Below are 19664 nucleotides of genomic sequence, written 5' to 3'. Positions count from 1 at the left end.
GTGGAGGTCTTTTCTCAATACTCCTACTAAAGAGGAAATCTGCTCCTGCATTTTAAGTAGGATGTCCGTCGCGGTTTCTTCCTTCTCTTTGTCATGAATAGGAGAATGCACTCTGGAAGGTGTAGGAGATCGAGATATTGTCCTTTTGGCTCTTTTCCTCTCATAGGGAGAATCGTCCGGAAAACGTTCCGGGCTCGAGTCCAACGTCGGAGCTTTCCAACTCCTCTTGATCGGACGCGACAGTTCGTCGGAAGTCCATCCACTTCCTCGAGGAGACGAATCGGATGACGAAAAGCACTCTTTCAGGATGCCTTTCCAATGGCGATCCTTGGCAGTCTGGGACGCTACAGATTCTGCCGAGGGGACGCCTGACCGGTGGGGATTCTCCGTATCCATACGACTGTCGACATTCCTTCTCCTCTGGGCCTGGGAGCTTGGAAGAGGTCTAGGTCTGGGAGCGAGACAGAGCCGATCAGACACACCCTCCACTACACTGGGGACACTTATGTCACTTTCCACATTCTTACCTTTAAGAGCTTGCATTTCAAGCTCCATCCTTCTTAATGCGGTCTTCAGATTTGCAATCTCCGCAGCAGAACTTGCAACATCTGCTACAGGAGAGGTTGATACTGCATGTGAGGAAGCAATTACTTGGGGGTTAGTTATACTAACTGGCTCGTTAGAGCGTGATCTACTCATACTTCTAGAGACGACCTTTCTAACCCTATCTCTCTCTAGTTTCCTTAAGTAGGAATCTAGTTTCTTCCATCCTTCCTCACCCATATTCACACATTCATCACACGTGTTATTTCTCGTGCATTCATATCCCCTACACTTCTTGCATACCTTGTGAGGATCTAACGACACTTTCGGTAGCCTCACCAAACAACCCTCATTCATACATCTTCTAACTTTGCAGCTAGAATCAGACATTTTTGAGCAAAATCCAAAGCCAAAATCCATAAAACGTTCCACAAAAGCGTATGCCAAACCACAGATCCAAATACGTCACCAAAAAGACAGTCCAGAAGATCTACGGCGATGAAAAACGAAATCCAAGTCAGGAGGTAACAACAACAACGTTATGGCTACCCTCGACAGAGCAAATCTGTCTTAGAAAATGGGATGGTTCCTAGTTCTGCCACCCAGCGGCAGTGGCGGTAGATCACCTGACCTACCTGTAGCGTGTGCCGCGAAATTCGAATTTCTGTCGGGGACGACGAAGTCTATAGCTAAGTATATATCTGCCAGGGAAGTTGAATGTATAAAACTTGTACATCACAAATAGCCAGGAAAGTCAAAAACCTTCCAAAAGACGATAAAGAAAGTCCGCAGAGCTACCAATGTTACTCGGGAGCTGGCAGAAATCCAATTGAAGAGGTGACGACGTCATACCTATTTACATAAAGTGGGCGGTAACTAGTTACCTACACTAACGATTGTGGCACCACCAAAAAATTTGAGTCAGTCTGCCATGTGTAGGAATCCTACAGCTGAATGATTGCTTGGTAAGACTGAATAAAAAAATGAGGTTTAAATACATACCCGCCTTAATAAACAGCTCAGCATGTTTTTCAAGTGAATTTTCTTGTAACCAAGCAGCAAGTTCCGGTTGAAGTCGAGACAAGGGTCCTCTGAACGCAGGCAACAAAATTTGTGTGAGAACTGCAAATGCAGTTACTACTACAAAACACACATTTGTTATCTCAACCATGTTGCTGAAAGATGAATAAAGACAATAACTACAAAGGCAACATTCAAGGGAAAAATTGTCACTTAAAAACTAAATAAACATAGTTGAGGAACCAAAATGGATTAAAGACTATTTCATTCACCCATGAAATCTACAAAGACTAAATACTTCAACTAAAACCTCTTTCTCCTACTCATTAAATGTCATTTTCCTAACTTTTAAAAAAATATTATATCTACTTGCAAATTTTTTACGCGCAACTCTCATATCCCTACACTAATTTTGATACTTTTAAAGGACAAACTCTCTTTTTCCTCATTTTAAAGTTGAGTCCAAAGAATTCCCATATAAAACATATGGCTCAAGTCCTTCCAGTAGGGAAGCACACTACATGCATCCTTACTTGTTGAGTTCTGAAGCTGATTTAAGCTAGATACGTATAATAGCTCAACCTAAGAAATATTAACAAGTGCTTTATCATTAATTTCACAAATACATATCACCAATATTCTAGGCCTTCCTTTAAATCTTTGCATTATTAAACAAAAATTACATTTCTTTGAACCCCTGCATTATTAAATACAAATCTTCTAACTCCACCTAAACAGCCAAATGATGCTTTAAACGATCATTCATATTAGGCTCCACCGTAAATAAGTGCCAGATGTATTTGCACTCTAGAGATTTAGAGTAAAATAACATACGTAACCCTCTATTACCAACAGTATTCACTTTTCCCACCTACACTATGTAATTTCATAACAGTAGTTATACAAGGTTGGTGAGGGTAAAAGGAAATTGACATTAAATCACCTTCAGTACTGCTGCTCTCCTTGTGACTTTAGAATAAAATAAGAATTTAAGCTCATTGTAAGCTGTTGGGGCATTTGTAGATGTACACTCCATGAACAAAACCTGACTGGTTTCCATAAACTTGTAAGTGCCATATTTTTCAAAGACACAAGTTTTGGGAAAACTGACGTAATATGTGGTAAATATACAGGCTTCACTAAATATACAACAAAATTTGTACAAAAATCTTGCCTTTTAGTTTTTTTTTCAACTTGCCAAACAATACGCCCCAAAATGAGCAATGACAGTACTATTGCAAACCTCAAATGATCTCCAAAACCATTAATATTAAATGACAATTCCAAAGCTATCTAAGAACACTTGATATATCTAAAACTCTTCTCATCTAGGATTGAAATATGATAAGTCCCTTCTTGGCTACTATTCATTGAAAGCTAACTGAGGATTGAGCTAAAGAAGTCAATCAAAAGCACTTGCTATTAGAGTTTGATATAACATGAGTAAAATCATTACCATAACATGAGTAAAATCATTACCATAAGTCTAAGCAGATTGGGTCTTACACATGAGACTGTTTTACAAGCATATATTATAAGGAACATCTGACACTATCTACTTTTATGATAATGTCAGAATTGAAATCAAATAACTTTATTTCTAAAGTTGTCACTATCACAACACTTCATTTCTTTACAATAATTATGGCTTAATTTTCATTAATAAAAAGACTACTATATTTATGTAGAATGTGTAGTATGTAATACATTTACACTGTATATAGATAGGCTTGGGCAGAATGTATGGATGGTTGGAGAAATTTTCTTATTCAGTTGTTTATATACAAGATACCTATTGTGTCTTGAGTTCCACAGGGTAGTGCTATTGGTCCACTGCTATTTTTAGTGTAAACTACAAATGATATGGTTGAAAGCTTGGAAAACAAGATTGTTTAGTATGCCAATGATGCAAAACTTGTGGGTGTACTGTAGAAAGTCTCCACACATGAGAAATGATGATGCCTAGTTTAAACTGTGACATGGAGCAGATTAGTGAGTAAATGGTGTACGAAGTTGGTGGGGTATGAGGTTGAAGTCTAGTAAAGCAAAACCATTACTATTGATTAGCAGATACTGCACTGACTTTCCACCCCCATCCTCCCCTTCAAACGTAAGGGATTCTACTGAATGAGTCCGAAGCTTTAACAATACTCAGTGTAACTTTTGATTCGCATCTTACTTTTGAGAAACATGTAATGCTAGTGTCAGCAAACGCTTACATGGATATGTAGTAAGGCCTCATTCATTTAGAGCAGTGATAAAATCAACGCAACCTGTTTTAAGCCTTCCTACTAGAATACTGTTCTCCAGTGTGGATGTCTCCTCCTGCCTGAGATTTAACTCTTAGATAGCATGGTTCAATGTGGTAGGTTTCTCTCTCCTCGTAAGTGTTACCACTTACGACTTGGACCATGAATGGAGATCTCTTGTTTGTCAACATAACAGAAATCTTTCATATTACAATTGATCCCTGATCCTCTTTTCTTGCCAAGAGCAACCAGAGATGATGAACAGCAGCATCAATATGCTTTCGAACTTCCAAGTTACAGAAGGAAGTCCTTTATTCTTCCCATTACTAGATTGTTGTAGAATATTCTCCCTAAAAATGTTGTGCAATTGGAACCTCAAAAGTTCAATCGAGGATGCAATGCACAACTAACGTAAAACAATTCTTGTTTTATTTTACTTACATTTTTATTTACTTATTTTTTGGTAAAAATATTTTTCCTTTTCCATAAACTGGTCTCTTCTTCCTGCATTTCCCATTACCTTCTGTTACTTCTTCCTAATAAACACCATATTCTTGGAAGCTTGAATTTCAATTCAATGGCCCCTGCAGGATTGATCCATATTAATTAGATTCATCTTCTGCAATGATAACAATAATATAATTAATAACTAATAATAATAATAATAATAATAATAGAGAGAAAAGATTGATACGTATCCCAAGGTCCCTGAAAAGGAACCTGGAAAAATTAGAAGCTGAAGTAGCTCCAGGACTCATGCAGAAGTGTTCTCCTAGAAATAGCACACATATTGATAAGTGAGGGACTCGTAAGGAGGTAGGATGCAACCCAGAACCTGACACTATAAAAACCACCAAGTCGAATAGGATGACTGTGACAGAAAAAAATAATAAATAAATAAAAACAAATAAATTAAAATGAAGTTTTCATGATAAAACTAATATTGTAATACTTACCTGAACACCTGAATTAGCCCTGGTCACTGACCAGCCCGAACTATATCCCCACATATTTACCCACTAAGTGGGTAATTTTAACTGTCAGTGTTACAAACGCTTCAGGTAAAATCTAGTCAAATGAGTTACCTGTGTTACTGTTGGCAACGCTGCTGCAAATACCGGCCACCAGAGGCCTGTCTCCTCAATTGAATCATTCACTATCAAATTGAAGTGAGGAGGAGGGTGGGAATCATTCAGGTGTTCAGGTAAGTATTACAATATTAGTTTTATCATGAAAACTTCATATTGCAATACACTCCCTGAACACCTGAATTAGCCCGCGGAGGTGGGATCAATCTAATTCAGCTCGACCTGTCCATGGAACATACGCAGGTAACTCATAAACAACCTACCATGTATAAAAGCATGTATCCTCACCTAGTTTATCTAACTCGGAGGTGAGGATGTTTGCAAAGAAAGTACTTCAACATCAGTGTTGAGTCTAAGGTACTGTCTGAGTCAGAAGTACCTCCCATGTGATAAGCTAGCAACCTACCATGTATAAAAGCATGTATCCTCACCTAGTTTATCTAACTAGGAGGTGAGGAGGTTTGCAAAGGAAGTACTTCAACATCAGTGTTGAGTCTAAGGTACTGTCTGAGTCAGAAGTACCTCCCATGTGATAAGCTAGCAACCTACCATGTATAAAAGCATGTATCCTCACCTAGTTTATCTAACTCGGAGGTGAGAATGTTTGCAAAGGAAGTACTTCAACATCAGTGTTGAGTCTAAGGTACTGTCTGAGTCAGAAGTACCTCCCGTGTGATAAGCTAGCAACCTACCATGTATAAAAGCATGTATCCTCACCTAGTTTATCTAACTTGGAGGTGAGGATGTTTGCAAAGAAAGTACTTCAACATCAGTGTTGAGTCTAAGGTACTGTCTGAGTCAGAAGTACCTCCCATGTGATAAGCTATACTTCTTGTTCATGGAGGTAAAAACAAATCTCCTCACCAGCTCAGTAGGTGAGGATGCTTGCAGAGGAAGTACCATACCGTCGGTGTCGAGTCCAAGGTACCGCCTGAGTCTGAAGAACCTTCCATGTGATATTCTATACCTCTCATGTATGGAGGGGAAGTGGTGAACCTCCCATGTGGCTATCTAGCCTCTCATGTATGGAGGAGAAGTTGAGTGTGCAGGACCTTCAGTTCTCTACTGCTCACTGATGTAGATGACTTGTGCTGAAGAAGTTGTAGTTATTCCAACATGACCATCAGGATCTGCCTAACCTCAAGGGCCTAAAGGAAAAATACACTCAAACTGGCCCCCTAGACTTCTAACACCCTAAAGTTCATTTAGACTATCACTGCCTCCCTAAACTTCTAACACCCTAACTCTACCAAGCCAACTATAAAACTGAGTTACCGCAACAACAGAACCTATATGATCACCGACACTGTACATTCCTCCGAAAGCCAAAGGGTAGCCCTCCACGATACTTTGCGCCCTTGGGTTGACTAAGAATCCCTTCTTATGAATGTCCAGATAGTGCTGAGGCAAATGATTTAACAAGAAGTCCCTCCTCTCCTTGACAAGAACATAGTACAACCATCCGGAATGTTAGTCTGGTATGCAAACCCCCCGAAACCAAAGTGAAGAGGTTATCAAACAGTCCATGCTCTGAGAAACACCCATCAACTCACCACATCCACACAGAGTGGGACAAGGCCTCCCACTGGCTGTGAATGGTGTCTTCCAATACAAGCCTCATGATCCGTAACCCCTACCACACGAATCAATGAAGGAACCCAACAGAGAAACGCCTCAACTGACTCGTAAACCGGAACTCGGACTCCGGCAGAGGAGTTACCCGCTACCTCATACAGAAAGTGATGCTAGCCTAAGTCCTTCCCCAAAAACTGCCCGACTCGCCGAAACCAGATCAGCCTACTTGATGTTTGAGAGACTGCTGGTTTTGTTGAATAAAACGTATCAAACATTACTTGAATTACCTGTGAGATTCCTCCGGAGCCTGGAATGCGGAAAGAGAGAATGGACAAAGTCCACAATCCGTTTATACTCGCATCCTTAGCCCGAGAAACAAAAACCCACAACTAGCAAACGAGTCCCTCTTCAAAGGTATCTACTCTCTGTCGGACCTGCCCGGCCAGACCGGAACAGGAAAAGGAGAGAGGGCAAACCCCCACAAAAGCAGCACCCAAGAACCCGGAACTTACTACGCCTGGCTGCTTGATACCAAACGACATACAAGATCCCATCATATCTGAGCCTACCAATCCGATTGCACAACGATATACCAACAAGAAGATGATGAACTCCTGAGCAAGTCGTACTCGACTGCGCAACCCGCTCTCCCCCCAGACATGATGACGTAACCCGTCGGACCGCTGTCCACCCCCTCACAAGAGCCAACTGTCACCAGTTCCGCAAAACCTGTAAGAGTTAGTCTCACTCAACTGCGCATACCCTCACTAACCCGTGACGATAACGTTACACCTGAGCCGAATATACCTTGGTGATGAACGCCCACCCCTGCGAGTCACTTCCACACTGTTGCGCCAAACGTGTACCAACCAAGACGATGACCTAACCTTGAACCAGTCTCACTTGACTGCGAAACTCCGCACTCACCAGTGACTATGACACAAGACCTGGCCGACTACAATACGCGAGCGACACCCCCTAAGAGCGAAGAGGTCGCAAAACGCGATCCAACAAACGCCAAATACCAATACTAAACCTGGACTGGAGTCCGGAGCAAGTGAGGGAACGAAGTACTCCCAGTAGACACGGAATCAAGGTCGAACCCACATTGAAACCCTTTAAGGTGGAACAGAAAAGCAGCAGGAAAGTGTTGAGAAATAAGCAAAAGGAGAGAGAGAAGTCACTACGAGTAACCACCGGAGCACCTAGCGCTGACATTACGCAGGTGGAGAACCAACTGGGTGGTACATAGTGCTTTAATGACGGGTTACGAACTGTGGAACCAATGGGAGCCGCAGAAGGAAATTACCAGCTACCCTAAGAATGGGGCCGAGGGCACAAAAAGTGCTAACTATGGTGCAGACGAACTGCCAACTGCTGTAGCCACCCCAGTAATTACCGCGGTAAGCATGTTACGTCTCACACACCTAAGGCATATAAATGGGAACGAAGAAGGACCCAAGGTATATAAATGGGAACGAAGAAGGAAGATTACTAACTACCCTATGAAAAGAGTGGCTGATGACACAACCGGTATCGATACAGTCAACGATGGCGCAGATGAATCTCCAACTGCCGTAGCCCCTGCAAGAACTACGGAGGACACATTATGTCTCAAAATAAGTAAGGATGAAAATACGGAGTTGCGGATACTGCCTTGAAGCATCAACGCCAGCAGCCTGAGAACTACAGGACTCGTGGAAGGTGCTAAGATGGAAGCCCCTCCAAAATTGCTTCCTTTAACCCTGAAAAGAGAGAGAGAGAGAGAGAGAGAGAGATAGAGAGAGAGAGGAGAGAGAGAGAGAGAGAGAGAGAGAGAGAGAGAGAGAGGTTGAAATCTACAAATTTCAGGATGAAACGATGAAAACTCTTGCTCTGCTGTGTTATTGGCAAAGAAAACAGGATGAGCAAGAAGGCTCTGAAGCGACATCTGAAGAATGACCAGATAAAGAAGATTGTGTAAAGACATAAGTTTAAAAAAAAAAAAAAAAAAAAAAAAAATGGGCAAGAGAGAAAACTAGACAGACTCTGTTCCCCACAATAATCTGACAAACACTAGACAATCAGGAAAATTATTCAAGAAGTGAACATGAATAGAGTCCGTATTGAAGCTACAGTAATTGACTTGCGTTAAATCGATTTTACGATGGGGTTAGTTATTAGAATTGCCACTACATTGCAAATAAGAATTCCTCTATCTCTCACGCAGCTGGCGTAGGCAGCAGCGTGCAGTCAGACAGCGAGATTGTTGGGTTTAAAATGATAATTGTTATGATACAATAAAGTTTGTTCATACTTACCTGGCAGATATATATATAGCTGTATTTTCTGAAGTCCGACAGAATTTCAAAAACTTCCGGCACACGCAGTGGTCGGCCAGGTGGTTAGTACCCATTTCCGCCGCTGGGAGGCGGGTATCAGGAACCATTCCCATTTTCTATTCATATTTTTATTCCCACTGTCCCCTGAGGGGAGGTGGGTGGGTACTTGATTATATATATCTGCCAGGTAAGTATGAACAAACTTTATTGTATCATAACAATATCATTTTGTTCATGAAACTTACCTGTCAGATATATATATAGCTGAATCCCACCGTTGGAGGTGGGAAGGGACAGAATAGAAGGATTATGGGAAACAAAGGCATGCAGATGATTTACATCTTGGTTCCACCTGTTAGCATAGCTGACTTCGTGATTACTGTCACCCAAGTCTGCTTCTGCTTTACTAGAGTTACCAGCGAGGTACAGACCTATATAGCTGGTGCACTCCAGATGATCTGTCAACGGGGGCGTGACCACAATGTGACTAGACCATATTGACCATATCATGAGGGCTAAGAATAAAAAAAATAAAATAAATAAATATATATATATACTATATATATATATATATATATATATATATATATATATATTATATATATATAATTATATAATATATATATGTAGATATGTATATGATATGTATATGTAGATGTATAGTATAGTATATGTATATGTATATGTATATGTTATATATATATATATATATATATATATATATATAGATATATATATATATATATATATATATATATATATATATTATATATATATATATATATATATATATATATATATCACCACCTGACCAACCTAGCCAAAGTTAAGGTGTTTTAACTAAGGCTTAAGAGTTAAGTCGCCATTGGCGGCGACACAACAACTAAATTAAGAGCTCTTCCTAACCCTTTTCTACAGGATAGGATGAGTGGTACTTCTTGCCCCCAAGAAAGATTGTGTCTGCAGACACGTATGGCCCTAGCAAGCAGCAGATGTCATATGCCATCTTCACATCCCGCAGGGAGTGTGAAGCGAACACAGAGTTGCTTCGCTAAAACGTGGTACTCAGGATGTTACTGAGTGCCATGCTCTGTTGAAATGCTTCCGAGGCCGCGCCCTCACCTCATGAAAATTCAGATCAAAAGACTTCAAATCTTTGTTCAAACACAATGAAAGAGCCTTTTTTGAAAGAACTCCTTAACAATAAAGCCAGGGTGTTCTTTGATATGGGCAAGTCTGGCCTTTTTCAGAACACTGCAGATTGTCCAAAGGACTTCGACTTTCTTTAGTTTTATGTAAATAAAACTTGAAAGACCCGACAGGGCACAGGACTCTCTCTGGCTCTTGCCCAATAACTTGTGCCATCCCTTGATTCCAAGCTCCTGGCCCAAGGACTAGACAGGTTTCCATTCTTAGGCCACAACGGAAGGTTTAGAGAACACACCGCATTGTGTTCCCTAAAGCCAAAACGTCTAACAATGGCTTAAAACCTCACTAACCCTCTTTGTTGTATCTAGAGTGGTTAGAAAATAGGCCTTTCTGGTCACATGCAATAAGTTAACAGAAAGGAGAGGTTCGAAATGCTTTGACATCAAGAACTTCAGACTACGTCTAAGTTCCATATTGGAAGCTTCGATCGGGACATGCACAGTCAGTTCGTCTGTACTAAAGTCAGGTGACCGACCAGGTGACCAGTCAGACGAATCAAGGACAGCAAGGCTGTACCCTGAAGACTATAATGCACTATTCTTCGCTGAAGGATGAGTGTCTGGACTGCCTGGGCGATTCAAGCTAAGCAAACCTTGGGGGTGTATCAACGCAACCCAACGTCATCAGCGAATCAACTCATGAGCCAACTCCTGACTCGAGCTTCTGGTGCCAGGAGAAAGGAGCACGGAGCAAAAAGGCGATTCAGTCCCGAAGGACGAATGCCTGACAGTCCAACCTGGTCTCATGTTACACGATCATCGGGGGTGTATCAACGCAACCGACTTCGTCAACAAGAAACTCAGGGCTACTAAATGTCGCCTGATCTCGCACGAGCGTCTGACTCCAAGAAAACAGGTGAGACAAAAAGTAGATGGAGAGCGAGTTTCGAGATTCCCCAGACCTCAAAGATCGTGAAGGGCTTTGCTATTTGACAGATGCAAAACTCTGAGCCCAAAGGCCGTCAACAACATATTTGCGTATTATTTAATAGTTGTGACTGCCAGCTTATCCCATTCTTCAGACAGAAAGGGAAGACGGTAATCTTCCTAAGAGTTTGAAAAGAGGAAAAGAGACTAAACATCCATCCCCGTTCAATACCATAGGATGGCGTGTAATGCTAACGCTCCCGGATCGAGAATAAGGGAGCAGAGTAGATGAAGCCTCTTCGTCCTCAACATAGCGAAGAGATGTATGAAAGGACGTCCCTAAGGTCTCCACAACTCTCAACATACTTCCAATCAAAGATTCCACTCGGAAGTCAGTAGTTGCTGCCGTCGATCGAGAAGATTCTTATGGACTTTTGCAATCCTGTAACGAACCTCTTGAGGATCGTTACGTTCTATGCCTGTTGTCATAATAGGCTCTTTCTCGTAAACTCTAACAGGGCCAGAGAGATGATACTTCTTAAGATATGAGAGAGCTGTGGAATTGTCCAAGTTGATCTGGACCACTGGTTCCAAAAACTCGTTCTTCGAGGACTGGAGGGACGACCGAATTGCTTCCAATTCTTTCAGATTATGTGCCAGGACATCTGAAACCCTCTCCAGATGCCTGGCCCCTTCTTGCTATCACCTCAGGTGATACTCGAAGCACTGAAAGATGTTCAGAATCATTTCTAGATCTTGGATAATATTTCAGTTTTCCGATAGGAAAAAACTGTAGAGGTCTGAATTGCAGTCTATTCAGGGAAACAAACTTCTTCAGGAAGGAAATGGTCCCCAGCAGGCTCATCCATTCCCTCACCAAACATGCTTACTTCCCTAATAAGGCTGCGCTTTACCTAAGCAGGAAAGCATATAATAGTGCTATGTCGCAGTAGACTCGTAGTCCTATTACAGTGCGGTAACGAGCACCGAAAGAAAGAAATATCTATGTTGAACCTAGTTACGCAAAACGAAGGCAATGTTTATTCATGCATGTTAGAAATCCCCTCAATCTTAGGCTAAAGTCCGTGATTGTAGGGCAGAGATACAGTTAGTCAGTCAATCCCGCAGGAGAGAGACGTAACCGCCCACGCAGAGATACGGTTAGCCAGTCAATCCCGCAGGAGAGAGAGACGTAACCAACCGCGCATGACAGCGAACTAGCTGGTACTGGCTCGGTTGGAGTTCAGTGACAGCAGCTTACATTCGTCGTCTCTACTCTTATGCCTGAGTTGCCAGCTACTCCATTCTACGAAGGAATAGGTCTGTTATTTGAGCAGAAAGAGACTCTCAAGCTGGTATATTTAAGCGAAACAGAAAACGGTAAATATAGAGCTGCATTTGTGTCGTCATAACACTACCATAAAACTGTAAAAGATAAATCGGAAACTCCTGGAAGGCTGCAGGGAGTACCGATTAAATGCCCTTAAAATAATAGACCTCTCGGTTACCATCCGTAGAGGTAACTACAGCATGCGTATATGACTTGAACCAACCAGTAGTAAAATAACGAAAGGCAAAATATGATATTGTTATGATACAATAAAGTTTGTTCATACCTACCTGGCAGACATATCTATAGCTGAATTAGGAAATATAGCAGCGTAGTCCCGAACAAGGAACTAACAAAAACTATCATCTGAAAAGCCCTTTCAGATGGACTAAAAAGCTTACAAAATATCCTGGGAAGAGGAAGGAACTCTCCAAACAGCTTCCTCTCCCGTATCACAACGAATGCCTGCTAGCGCTTAAATTTATTGGCAGTATGGCAAAGGAAGTCCTGTCTTGCGCTTTCCTGAAGAGCGTCCTCTTGATGAGTGCCTTTGCAAGAATCCTACTGAATGTTGTCGAACGTCATGACGTGCAGGACGTCGAGCTTTTACATACCCCGTAGCTGCCTTACCACAAAGTCTTGACTGCGGTAGAGCAAAAGAGATCTTCCCTTGAGCTTTCCTTAACTCCATCCAATCCTGGACTTTGCGAAAAGCAATATTAACTGACAGAGACCTCTTGAATTCACGAAACCCGTGGTCTTGCTGGGTTTCGAAGACGAAGTTGCCTGTTCACTTTAAGCTTCCTCCGAAGCACTGCTTACTTCACATTCTTTGCAGGTGAGGTAGAAGGGATCACCGAAGGTAGAGGTAAAAAATCTTTAGGCCCAAATCAGCTTGAAGAGTTCAACAGAAACGTTCAGCCAGGCAACACACTTGGCGTGCGCTGGCGCGTGGCGCACGCTCGGCATCCACTGGGGCGCGCTCGGCGTCCACTTGGCACGCGCTTGGCGTGCACCTGCGCACGCCTGCCGTCCATCCGAGCATCCCGTTCAAGCCGAGCGTCAAAAGAAGCGTGCAGAAAAGCGTCACGCTCCTGACAGGCGTCAAAACAAGTGAGAGAAACTGCCTTCAGAGACATCTTGGAGAGAAATCCGACTGCACGAAGCAGTCTCAGGAGAAGGGTTGATCGTGTGAGAATACGAGGGGCGAGGGAACTCCTTCTTATTCTCACAGCAACAAAGCTAGGACGTCCGCGCTCTAAAGCGTCCTGTTACTATGACTTCTACTTCCCTTTTTCTCGGTGCAAAGACGTACACGTGTTCAGGCGACGTTCGCCTTCTTACTTCTCACTGCAATGCATGACGAGAGAGAGAGAGAACGTGAAGCGTCCTCTTCTATAAAGCTTCTATTTAGAGGGTGCGAGTCCTTCCGAAAGCTCCAACCCCTGCGCGGGGAGGATGCTTCGGAGGACGAGAAGCAATCCTTCAGGGTTCGTGCACGTGCACGCACTTTGGCAGCCTGGGAGTATCTTCAGGTCTGCCGAAGGCACGTCAGATCGGTGGGGGTTCCTCGTAACCCTCTTTCGGCTTTCGACATGCTCTCTCACTGTGTTCTTGGGAGTCTAGCAGAGGTCCCGGCCTAGAGGCGAAATGAGGCCGATCTGACGCACCCTCCACTACACAAGGGTCACTGTCACTGCACTTAGCCACTTCACTTTTGCTCTCTAAAGCAAGCACTTTCGATTCTAAGTTACGAATCGATAAAGTATCAGAGAAAGGGCATTACCCTCTACAGACACTGTTTTAGGGCCCGAAGGCAACACTACAGGGTTAGGCGTAGCAACTACAGAAGGGGGTACTACACTTCACAACAATGATTGGAGAGCGAGCACTTTAGATTCCAAGATACAGATGGAATCTATAACGTAAAGGGCATTACCTCTCGCAGACATAAGCTCATAGCCCGTAGGCCATACTACAGGGTTAGGCAAAATAAAGTCTACAGGAAGGTTAGCAGGTTCACTACCCTGACTTTTGTTTACTGATTAATTGCGTACATACGAATCATACGTCTTCCTTACGGACTTAGACAAAGTCTCACACTCCTTACATGACAAATCTCAACAAAGAAGAAAGACCCGTACCCCTCGTGCATACCAAGTGCGGATCTACCGAAGCTTTCGGTAGCCACACCCTATCTTTGCAGACAACACCCTCTGAAACTAGCCTAACTAGATTCAGATATCTTATGCAAAAATGAATCAAATTCAAATCAATTTATGATAGCGTATGCCTAGCCACAAATCCAAGTAAATAAATCAAAAGACAATTAGGATGCTTAGCGGCAATGAAGTTTCCAAAATCCCAAGACGGAGGTACTGAAAACAGGTGTTTACAGTACCGGCGACAGAAAAAAATATGAATAGAAAATGGGAATGGTTCCTGATACCCGCCTCCCAGCAGCGGGAATGGGTACTAACCACCTGGCCGACCACTGCATGTGCCGGAAGTTTTTGAAATTCTGTCGGACTTAAGAAAATACAGCTATATATATATCTGACAGGTAAGTTTCATGAACAAAATAGAATTTAGGCCAAAGGCCGAGTATTGGGACCTATGAGGTCATTCAGCGCTGAAAGGAAATCGACAGAAAAGTGTCTGAAAGGTGTAACAGGAAGAAAAAAAAACCTCTGTTGCACAATGAATCAAGTGTTAGGAGAGGGTGGAAAATAAGATGAATAGACAGAATATGAAATCAGGAGAGAGAGAGAGAGAGAGAGAGAGAGAGAGAGAGAGAGAGAGAGAGAGAGAGAGAGAGAGAGAGAGAATTACAATCGTCTAACATCTCCACCTCCATAAATTTGCACCCTCTTCTAAATTAAAAAGTATTATCTAAATGATAATATGTACTCGTATAACTGCATACAGCTATGAACAACCGAATGAGAATTTTGTTGCTAATACGAATGAATCCGATAGCAACATCACTTAATGTATTCATCCGCGTGCAACAGTAATCGAATCCGATAGCAACATCCGTTTATTGTATTCATCCGCGTGCGACAGTAATTACTGTATTAATGTTATAAATGTAGCTGAAGCTGATAAGGCAATATTACGTGCATCAGCAATCTGGATAAAAGTCACAAGCTTTGTATGAATTCAAACGCAGCCATGATAAAAAAAACATAATAGCATGAAAGAGCTCATTTACTGTTGTTTTCACCGACAAAAGATTACATAATAAGGTTTGTAATACCTATGAAAACGAGTGAAAACGAACGGAATCGCTAAAATTTTTACCTTAAATTACGTCGTAAGACGAACAATATGACTTCGTTCCATATAAGTTAAGTATCCAGATATTCACTTATACTAACTAGGAACAAAAACATTAGCCAAGACCAAGTGATATGGTTGAATCTGGAGCCAAGGAAATAGATTAGTCGGCATCACTGTCTAAGCCATGCCTCCCTACAACAGTGCTGTTTTGACGACAAGCTTGTGTAATTGTAATTTAATTGAATAGTAATAAATTACATATTTTAAGGTAAATAAATGTAAATTTATTAGGATTAATATTAATTTCAGTTGTCACTGTAATTTGATAATACAACTGGTAATTATTTTTGTAACTGTAATTGACACAAGCATAATGTAATTACTGACAGCAGTTAGCCTGTTAAACGGATGAAGACGTCATACAAACGAATTCCTTATGATATCCGACTATATGGCACAAGATACCATTATTGACTATGTTAAATGTCAACATAGTTGAAAACATGTCTCCTTCAAGACGACAAAATATGGCATACGTGAGGAAGAGTTGTTACGCTAGTCATGCTAGCCAAGCAGGACAAGAATGAGTTGGATACGGCGACGCAACTCGTATTCGCCATCAGCTGATTCCAGAAGTCGGACAGAAGCTGATCTTCATTCCTGTTCGATTACATTCATATTGAATTAATTATCCTGAGATTGGATTCTCGTTTGTGTTCAATTTACACATGTACAGTGGTACCTCGAGATACGAAATTAATCCGTTCCAAGACGGCCTTCGTATCAAGAGTTTTTCGTATCTTGGAACACATTTTACATGTAAAATGGCTAAATCCGTTCCAAGCCCTCCAAAAACACCCCAGTAAATTATATTTCCAGGCCTAAAACACATGTTCTAGGGTTACGACGGAAGAAAATATGACTCCAAAAAGGCAAAATACTGTACATACTTGAGTATTATTCAACTGCATATAATGTTCAACCCCATTTTTACTGCATATATTAGGACTTTGGCATATGTCCCTTAGCAATAAGCCTAGCCTATGTTAGCGGTTGCTACTGTAGCCTAGTCTATGATTCTGACATCTAAACCTAAGAGCTAAAAGCTTAGAATATGCCAATAAAATGTATAAATAATCAGTAAGTACTCATTTCAAATAATTATTAATTAATCATTAACTATAATACACAAACAAACAAAAAACAAACCTTCCAATCGATTGTTTACATTCAGCTCTTACCCGTCTTACGAGTATGGAACGAGCGCCAAGCAATCATTTTTCCTAGCACACAGTAAGCCATAAATTGTCATTAGTATCTCTTCTTAAACCTAATGAAACCACCAAAAAACAGTATAATAAACCATCATTTCTATTCTTAATTCTATCTTTACCTAACAGAGATACCGAGTTACTGACAGCTATAACGAAACATATGTAATACATATACGTAACGTAATAATAAAACAGAAGAAGAATTCTAAAAAATGCGTATTTGTTGGCAGTCTGATTTATTTTATATTTTATGATATCTAATTCACATTTTTTTTATTAAATGTATTGCATGTACTCATTTCAAATAATTATTAAGTAACCATTAACTATAATAAACAAAAAAACAAAAAAAAGCTTCCAAACGTCTGTTTGGAAGCAATCACTTTTACACAGTAAGCCATAAATTTTCATTATCTCTCTTCAACTACTGAAACTACCAAACAGTATAATAACCATTCATTTCTATTCTTTATTCTATCTTTACCTAATGTTTTTTTTTATTAAATGTATTGCATGAATGCTAAGTTTTTCAATTTACAGCAACCTTTTACCAATAGAATACTTAAAGCACAAGGGGTAGATGCTGACCAATAGGAGAGCAGGACCTTATGGGGTGACTAGCATCAGGAACCAATGGGAGAGCGGGAGGATGGTGGCGAGTTTACTCAGTTGGCGGCGCGGGAGTTTTAAAATTGTTCTCGGTGGTCAGGGCGAATCTCTGGACTTTATAGCAACAACCTTTCGTATCTTGAAAACTTTTCGTATGTAGAGCAGTAAAATTTTTCGTATTGGCTTTCGTAACTTGGATTTTTCGTAAGTTGAGCCTTTCGTATCTCGAGGTACTACTGTACATGTAGATGATTGACATCTTGGTTCCTTACCTGTTAGCATAGCTGACTTCGTGATTACTGTCACCCAAGCCTGCTTCTGCTTTACTAGAGTTACCAACAAGGTAGTGACCTGTGTAGTTGGTGCGCTCCAGATAATCTGTCAACGGGGACGTGACCACAATGTGACTAGACCATGACCATACTTCTGAGGGCAACGAAGTAAAACCACCACCTAAGTTAGCCTAACAAAATAACTCCCACATATAAAGGCTAACGGAAGGGAAGTCTGCATTCGGTGGCCGACCCTACAACCAAAAACAATGCAAAGATTAAAAACTCACCTACCCTTTTCTATGGAAAAGGATGAGTGCTACTTCCTGCCCCCAAAATAGTGTCTGCAGCGACGTATGGCCCTAGAGAGTAACAGTTCTCGTACGTCGTTCTCACCTCCCGTAGGTAGTGCGAGGCGAACACTGAGTTACTCCTCCAAAAAGGTGGCACTCAAAATGTCGTTGAGAGCCATATTTTTCTGGAAGGCTATCGAGGTCGAAATAGCCTTCACCTCGTGGGCGTTCACCTTTAACAATCTCAAGTCACTGTCATTGCATGATGAGTGCGCCTCCTTTATGGTGTCCCTCAAGAAGAATACCAGTGCATTTTTGGACATAGGCATATCTGGTCTCTTGACTGAACACCATAATTTCTCAGAAGAACCTCTACAATTCTTCGTTCTCCGCAGGTATGATCTTAGAGCCCTGACAGGACACAGGACTCTTTCTGGCTCTTGACCAATGATCTCTGCCATACCCTTGATCTCGAAAGACTTAGGCCAAGGGTTGGAGGGATTTTCATTTTTTGCCAGAAACATCATCCCCAAAGAGCAGACAGCATTATGCCCTTTGAAGCCGACGTGCTTACTTATTGCTTGTATTTCGCTAACTCTCTTCGCCGTCGCCAGAGCAGTTAGGAAAACAGTCTTTCTCGTCAAGTCTCGAAAAGACGCAGCGTGAATAGGTTCAAAGCGACCCGACATCAAAAACTTAAGGACCACGTCTAAGCTCCAAGAAGGCAACTTAGGAAGAGGCACCTTGGTGATCTCAATAGATCGTGAAGATCTTTGTTATTCGCTAGATCTAGTCCTCTATGGCGAAAGACTACAGATAAAACGCTTCTGTAGCCCTTAATTGTCGACACTGCTAACTTCAAATCTTGTCTGAGATAAAGGAGAAAGTCGGCGATCTGGCTCACAGAGGTCGTGGTAGAGGAAACGCCCTTCTTCTTACACCAGCTCCTAAAAGCTGCCCACTTCGATTGGTACACAGCGATTGATGAAGGCCTCCTTGCGGTGGCGATAGCTTTAGCCACAGGTTTTGGAAAAAACTCCTCGCGCTCTGGGTCCAGCTTTTGGATAGTCTGAACGCAGTCAGACTCAGAGCGGAGAGGTTTTTGTGGTACCTCTCGAAGTGGGGCTGTTTGAGTAGATCTCTCCTCGACGGAAGCGATCTCGGAAAGTCTACCAGGAAGGACATTACCTCTGTGAACCAGTCTGCTGCGGGCCAAAAGGGGGCGATTAGCGTCAACCTCGTCCCTTCTGAAGCTGCAAATTTTCTCATCACTTTTCCCAGTATCTTGAACGGGGGAAATGCATAGAGGTCCAGGCCCGTCCAATCCCAAAGCAGGGAGTCTACTGCTACTGCTCCCGGATCCAGAACAGGGGAGCAATAGAGAGGAAGTCTCGTTGTCCTCGATGTCGCAAAAATGTCCACTAGAGGACATCCCCAAAGACCCCACAGCTCCTGGCATACCTCCTGATGAAGGGTCCACTCTGTCGGCAGCAGTTGTCCTTGCCGACTGAGGAGATCCGCACGGACGTTCTCGACTCCGGCAATGAACCTTGTTAGGATCGTGACTTCTCTTGCTTTCGCCCATTAGAGAATCTCTTTCGCTAGAGCGAACAGGGAGCGAGAGTGCGTTCCTCCTTGCTTTTTCAAGTATGCCAGGGCTGTGGTGTTGTCCGAGTTGACCTAGACTACGCGACGGGAGACTTTGTCTTGAAAGAACTGGAGCGCCAACTGGA

General features: G+C 42.0%; 1 protein-coding gene across 2 annotated transcripts in view; it reads right to left on the bottom strand.

The window, feature by feature from the left end:
- The window catches only part of LOC135211097 (apoptosis-resistant E3 ubiquitin protein ligase 1-like), a 572118-nt gene that overhangs the window by 503228 nt on the left and 49226 nt on the right, over nucleotides 1-19664 (bottom strand). Inside the window, exons 3-4 of one of the 2 annotated variants that reach the window (XM_064244179.1) lie at nucleotides 4254-4396; nucleotides 1546-1718 (exon numbers count right to left, since the gene is read on the bottom strand). In XM_064244179.1, coding sequence (XP_064100249.1) covers nucleotides 1546-1714 — 169 coding nt within the window. In that variant the 5' untranslated portion in view covers nucleotides 1715-1718; nucleotides 4254-4396. The remainder of the gene's footprint in view (nucleotides 1-1545; nucleotides 1719-4253; nucleotides 4397-19664) is intronic. The other variant, XM_064244178.1, reaches the window with a different exon arrangement.

This window comes from Macrobrachium nipponense, chromosome 4 (genome assembly GCF_015104395.2).
Source record: "Macrobrachium nipponense isolate FS-2020 chromosome 4, ASM1510439v2, whole genome shotgun sequence".
Taxonomy (NCBI): Eukaryota; Metazoa; Arthropoda; class Malacostraca; order Decapoda; family Palaemonidae; genus Macrobrachium; species Macrobrachium nipponense.
The sequence above is the reverse complement of the archived record's forward strand: the minus strand, read 5'-3'. Positions and strand labels throughout refer to the sequence as shown.